This window comes from Cibotium barometz, chromosome 52, assembly GCF_041138505.1.
Source record: "Cibotium barometz isolate CiBa-2024 chromosome 52, ASM4113850v1, whole genome shotgun sequence".
Taxonomy (NCBI): Eukaryota; Viridiplantae; Streptophyta; class Polypodiopsida; order Cyatheales; family Cibotiaceae; genus Cibotium; species Cibotium barometz.
The window spans coordinates 7,122,332-7,128,817 of NC_141097.1; the positions used below are offsets into that span (position 1 = coordinate 7,122,332).

The following is a 6,486-nucleotide window of genomic DNA, read 5'->3' on the forward strand; positions in this document are numbered from 1 at the left end:
GGTGCCTAGCATTGCATGCGCCCTTGCCTTACTTTGATTGCACATGCTTGCTCTGTTGCAGGTTATGGCCGTTTAATTACCATGCTTCATGCTTCAAATGGCTACATGTTCTCTTTGTGTGTAGGCTTCAGAGTGAGAACCTTTGAGAGAGTGAGAACCCTTCTGTGCTTCTATGTTAAACCTTATCCACATACCCATAGAAGAAAAACGATGAGACTTCAACCATTAAACAAACTCTTATCTTGTTTTGGAGCAAGGTTGCGCGCGTGGAAAGCTTATTCGAACGTGGCTATGATACCAATGTCGCATTGCCCATTAGAAAGACACCAAGATGAGGAAGGAGAGGAGAGGAGAGGAGAGGAGAGGAGTGCTCTTATTCACCACCTAGCCATAGAGGGATATGGACAAGAATCCACATTGCCGAGCTTATGTAGTGGTCTCCTGCCCACACTTGTCCTGACCGCCTCTTCGGGCCTCCAACTCAGGTGCCTCACCCCTGGACCCCGGACACTCTCGCATGTCTTGTCGAGCCCTACGTAGTCGGTTACAAGCTACGTGACAAGAATCCTTAAAGGACATGAGTAGATATGTCCTTACAAGTTAAGGTAGTTGGAATTGGTTGGTACAATATTATGTATACTTACCTTTAGTCCCACGTCTCGTTGACTCTCATATTTGTTGACTCATGCATGTAGACTCATGACTCACATGTCTAGGCTCACAACTCATGTGTCTAGACTTATGGCTCATGTATCCAAGCTCACGTGTGTTGACTCATGTCTCTTTTTTTTTGAGAGACTATGGGCTCATGTCTCCTAACTAGAGAGTTGGTTTGGCTTGATTTTTGGAGAGTTGGTGCAATATTATGTATACTTACCTTCAGTCCTATGTGTGGTTGACTCTCACGTGTATTGACTCATGTCTCCACACTCACGACCCACGTATCTAGACTCACAGCTCATGTGTTTAGACTTACGTCTTACGTCTCTAAGCTCATGTGTGTTGACTCATGGCTTTTTTTAAGGGAGTATGAGCTCACGTCTCCCAACTCGAGAGTTGGTATGGATGTCACGTCTCCTAAAGTGAAAGTTGGTTTGGCTTGATTTTTGGAGTTTTTTGGACTTGATTTAAAGTTCCTAACCCTAATTAATAATGATTATGTAAGTGATTAAGGTTTCTAATTAATGATAGTTGTGCAAGTGATTAAGGGGTCTTTGATTATGTTTTGTTGATTTTGCATGCTTCTAAGCTACCAATTTCAACAATGCATGAAAAAATATGAAATGCATCTTGTGAAGTGCATTCCACCCCTGATGACAAGTGCTAAACTATTTCTTGATTCAATGAAATGAAATCTAAGCTTTGTGGGTTCCAAAATCTTGCAAATCACGAAAAGACCAAGGTTACAATTTTCGTCCAATCATCACCTATATAATTAGTAGTGCAAGTGAAGTATACGACGTTGCCGACCTCCCTCCGTCCCTCCCAAGCTTCCCCTAGAGTTGCCCTGTCGAAGATCAGGTCAATCATGGCAGCCTCAGGATCTCAACAGCCCGAGTCTTCTGAATTGTAAGTAAATTCATACATTCTCTTACATATTTCAATGCTTTTAGTGTTTTCGTCTTCGCATTAGGGTTCTGTTAAAACTGTGCTATGTTGCCCACAAGTTAGGAATTCTAGTTCTATTGCAGGAACAGACTGGATTTTAGGGCATGAATTGAGATGATAACCTAGAAAATCAGGGTTTCAGCTTCAATTTCAAGGATTGAACCAATTTCAGGGCTTAGTTTTCTGGCAGCCCTTGAAGATTAGGGTTTTCAATTTCAAGCCTAGTTTTAGGGTTTCTTTTTCTGCACGAAATTTGGTGAGCTTAAAAATTAGGGTTTCATGTTACTTTCTTGAACAGACTACTTTTGTGTACAAAATAGGGATTTGGATTGTAACCTCGAAAAAAGGGTTTGCATTCACTTGCTAAGTTTACTGCTCGATATGCAGCAAAGGAAGCAAGAAGGATTTTAGCACTGCTATCTTGGAGCGCAAGAAGGCTCCCAATCGCTTGGTTGTTGATGAGGCTGTGAACGATGATAATTCCGTTGTGTCGCTCAACATGGAGACCATGGAGAAGCTGCAGCTTTTTAGGGGTGATACTGTCCTCATTAAGGTAAGTGAATGCTAAGATGATGTTTTGATGTTTTAGATGTCAGATGTATGGCCACTTGATCCATGGCCTTGCCTTACTTGTAGGGTAAGAAGCGCAAAGACACTGTTTGCATTGTGCTTGCTGATGACACATGTGATGAGCATAAAATCAAGATGAACAAGGTGGTCAGGGCTAACCTGCGCGTGCGCCTGGGAGATGTCGTCTCTGTTCACCAGTGTGCTGATGTGAAGTATGGAAAACGTGTCCACATTCTTCCTATCGATGACACTATAGAAGGGGTGACTGGGAACCTCTTTGATGCATACTTGAAACGTAAGCTGATCATCGTGTTTTGTTCTCTCCTCTCTTCCTCTCAAACGGCATAACAAAGATAAGAATTTAGCAGTACATTCTGCAGTGTAGCAGGGAATCAAGCATGCTTATGTGGAGGTGAGGTATAATAATCTGCATGTAGATGGTAGGTGGTGCACACCTTTTAGGAATCAAGAATTCATCATTTTAAAACACGCCCCAAAAAATCATGAAGAGTCTTTTGTTTTATGTTGATGGATCACAATTTTGAGATCTTTCCGGTGTCCCTTTTGTTAACAGCTTATTTTCTGGAGGCATATCGCCCTGTTAGAAAAGGAGACTTGTTTTTGGTCCGTGGTGGCATGCGGAGTGTAGAGTTCAAGGTTATTGAGACAGATCCCTCGGAGTATTGCATTGTTGCTCCTGACACAGAGATTTTCTGCGAAGGTGAGCCTGTAAGACGGGAGGATGAGGAAAGACTTGATGACATTGGTTATGATGATGTTGGTGGAGTCCGTAAGCAAATGGCTCAGATTAGAGAACTAGTCGAGCTTCCACTGAGGCACCCTCAGCTTTTTAAATCCATTGGTGTGAAGCCTCCAAAGGGCATCCTTCTCTATGGGCCTCCTGGTTCTGGGAAGACCCTGATTGCAAGGGCCGTGGCCAATGAAACTGGTGCTTTCTTTTTCCTTATCAATGGTCCAGAGATCATGTCCAAGCTTGCAGGTGAGAGTGAGAGTAACCTGCGGAAGGCATTTGAAGAGGCGGAGAAAAACGCTCCCTCAATCATATTTATAGATGAGATAGACTCCATAGCTCCAAAGAGGGAGAAGACCAATGGTGAAGTTGAGCGCAGAATTGTTTCACAGCTTCTTACTCTAATGGATGGTCTGAAGACTCGGTCACATGTCATCGTTATGGGAGCAACAAACAGGCCTAACAGTATTGACCCTGCATTAAGGCGATTTGGAAGGTTTGACAGGGAGATAGATATTGGAGTACCTGATGAAGTCGGCCGCTTGGAGGTTCTTCGGATTCACACAAAGAACATGAAGCTTTCAGAAGATGTAAGGTCCAATAGCGTCATTTGCATCCTTGGCTGTTCAAACAGCAGGATAGATGCTAAGGTTAAGTTATTGTGTTAAAAGCGCATTATCATGATAATGTGTACTTGATCATTTTTCCAGGTTGACCTGGAGAGGATTGCGAAAGATACCCATGGTTTTGTGGGGGCAGACTTGGCAGCACTATGCACGGAAGCTGCATTGCAGTGCATTCGTGAAAAAATGGATGTTATTGATCTTGAAGATGAGACTATTGATGCTGAGGTTCTAAATTCTATGGCTGTGACCAATGAACATTTCCAGACAGCTCTTGGCATAAGCAACCCATCAGCATTGCGGGAAACTGTATGTACTTTTTTCTGTCAGTCTTTCAATTCTCCTGCTATATCTTAAGAGAGCATCATAACTTTCTTCTTTTACACTTATCAGGTTGTTGAGGTACCTAATGTTTCCTGGGATGACATTGGTGGTCTAGATAATGTCAAGAGAGAACTTCAAGAGGTAAACATTCCATTGCCTACCTTAGTAGTAATGAGGAGTTTTTTCTTGAAAGAATTCTTTTTGATCTCTCTGTCGTGTGATCTGTAGACTGTGCAATATCCAGTTGAGCATCCAGAGAAGTTTGAAAAGTTTGGCATGTCCCCTTCAAAGGGTGTTCTATTTTATGGTCCTCCTGGTTGTGGAAAGACCTTGCTTGCAAAAGCTATTGCCAATGAATGCCAAGCAAACTTTATCAGTATCAAAGGTCCGGAGTTGTTGACTATGTGGTTTGGCGAGAGTGAAGCCAATGTTCGTGATGTTTTTGACAAGGCTAGGCAATCTGCTCCTTGTGTGCTGTTTTTTGATGAACTTGACTCCATTGCTACCCAGGTAAGCACCTTCGAAATCATTTGCGTTTTCAGGGTTTTCTGTCAGGTAGATGGTTCTGCATATACCATCCTTAAACTGGGAATAATTCTTGTCTGCTCCACGTTGGAAATTGTGACTTCAGCGTGGAAGCAGTGTTGGGGATGCTGGAGGTGCTGCAGACAGGGTCCTGAACCAGCTTCTTACCGAGATGGATGGAATGACTGCAAAGAAGACTGTTTTCATCATTGGGGCCACTAACAGGCCTGATATCATTGATCCTGCTTTGCTTCGTCCTGGTCGTCTGGATCAACTTATCTATATCCCTTTGCCAGATGAGGCATCACGTTTGAAGATTTTTCAAGCTTGCCTTCGGAAATCTCCAGTTGCTAAAGACGTTGACTTGAGTGCTTTGGCCCGATATACTCAAGGGTTTAGTGGTGCTGACATTACGGAGATCTGCCAGCGGGCTTGCAAGTATGCAATCAGGGAGAACATTGAAAAGGTGATTTCTATGTGAACTGCCTTCTGTAAGTTGGTCATGTTGATAGTTAGTGTTTGGTTGTTGGGCTGCAAGTTTTGGAGCATTACATTCAAGCCATGGTTTTCTCACCACAGGATATTGAGAGCGAGAAGAGGAGAAAAGATAATCCCGAGGCCATGGAAGAGGATGAAGGTGAAGGCATAGCCGAGATCAAAGCTGCTCATTTTGAGGAGTCCATGAAGTATGCACGCCGGAGTGTAAGTGATGCTGATATCCGCAAGTACCAGGCTTTTGCTCAGACCCTCCAGCAATCACGAGGTTTTGGTTCAGAATTTCACTTCCCAGATCGTCCTGCAGCAGCCGCTGCAACTGCTGGTACTAGTGCCTTTGCCCAGGCAGCTGGTGCTGATGATGATGATTTATACAACTAACGAACCTGATACATTCTACTAGGTTGGACTCCTGTAAAAACAAATCAGAATTTCATGACTATAAACGTTATGTTGGACTGCTAAAACAATGTATGGAGTCCTTTATGTGATGTGTCTTTGCTGCTGCTTTACACTGGGAGTGTTAAATTATCTTGCGCAGAATGTATGTCAACCATGGCTTCATTTTTTTTCCAAAGCTGAGATATTACCTTGATTGCATATTTTGTTGCTACCTTAAACATTTCAAAAGAGGGGGTACTGAAATTAGATGCCATATAATAGATCCAAACCCCCACCTCTTGTCTGGAGGTGTGGGCACTACTGTTGCCCGAGTTATGTAAAAAGATGGAGTTCCTGCACCACCGCCACCTCGTCACACTCAGGCGCTGCTGCATCACCGCCACCTCGTCACACTCAGGCGCTGCTGCGTCACCAAAACTGAAAGGCGTGTGCGCACTCTCTCTCTCTCTCTCTCTCTCTCTGTCTCGTGCCCATGCGCGCGCACACAAAACACACACACACTTTTTTTAGTGAAGTCTATTTATATTTATGTTACACTAAGCAGTCCCCAGAAAGAGGATATGCAGCTACAACATCAAAAGATAGCAATGTATGACAACTATGCAGGGTAATCCAGATCACGGAGCAGGGAGGACTCCAAATAGCCAGTAAAGCTTGCCGAAGGAAGCATGGGGGAAGCATGCCTGCAGAAGCTGCTGAAGAAACTGTAGGAAATCACGAGTCTCAGGGCAATGCCAGAAGAGATGGGCCATGGATTCCTGCGGGGCCATACATTTGTGACCAAGTTGATGGACCAATGTGTCTGCGTTCCAAAACCTGTCCAACTAGCAAAACCCCAAGCATGACCCGCCATAAGAAAACTCATTGGCGAAACGACAGTTTGCAAGCCCAGAGATGCCGCAGTCTTTTTCGCCACCAATGTGCATTACGAGTCATAGACCAAATGCGATTTGCATGATCTGAAATCTAAGGGGGTGGGAGCAAAACCTTATACAACTTGGCGACCGTAACATCCGCCAACAGCAACGGAGGGCAGCCTGGATCATCAGAGTAGAGGGCCCAGTACTTGAGTCGATGCATAAGCTCAAGACACACACACACACACACACACACACACACACACACACACACAGCCTTCCACTCACTGAATTATTCTGCGAACCCTTTGAACTTGGAACGATCCGTAGC

General features: G+C 44.0%; 1 protein-coding gene across 1 annotated transcript; it reads left to right on the forward strand.

The window, feature by feature from the left end:
• Positions 1-1,319: 1,319 nt before the first annotated feature.
• Positions 1,320-5,436, forward strand: LOC147608736 (cell division control protein 48 homolog D-like). The gene is made up of 9 exons (XM_086788165.1): positions 1,320-1,569; positions 1,996-2,161; positions 2,245-2,473; positions 2,753-3,519; positions 3,640-3,861; positions 3,946-4,017; positions 4,105-4,386; positions 4,508-4,867; positions 4,981-5,436. The coding sequence occupies exons 1-9, from the start codon at positions 1,529-1,531 to the stop codon at positions 5,275-5,277; spliced, it is 2,436 nt and encodes an 811-aa protein (XP_086644291.1). The 5' UTR covers positions 1,320-1,528; the 3' UTR covers positions 5,278-5,436.
• Positions 5,437-6,486: the final 1,050 nt, after the last annotated feature.

What these genes read in the sequence shown, in the direction of transcription:
- LOC147608736 (XM_086788165.1), top strand. Translation starts at nt 1,529, where the DNA reads ATGGCAGCCTCAGGATCTCAACAGCCCGAGTCTTCTGAATT. An exon ending in GTGATACTGTCCTCATTAAG is followed by an intron (nt 2,162 to 2,244) that starts GTAAGTGAATGC and finishes CCTTACTTGTAG; the next exon opens with GGTAAGAAGCGCAAAGACAC. An exon ending in CATCAGCATTGCGGGAAACT is followed by an intron (nt 3,862 to 3,945) that starts GTATGTACTTTT and finishes TACACTTATCAG; the next exon opens with GTTGTTGAGGTACCTAATGT.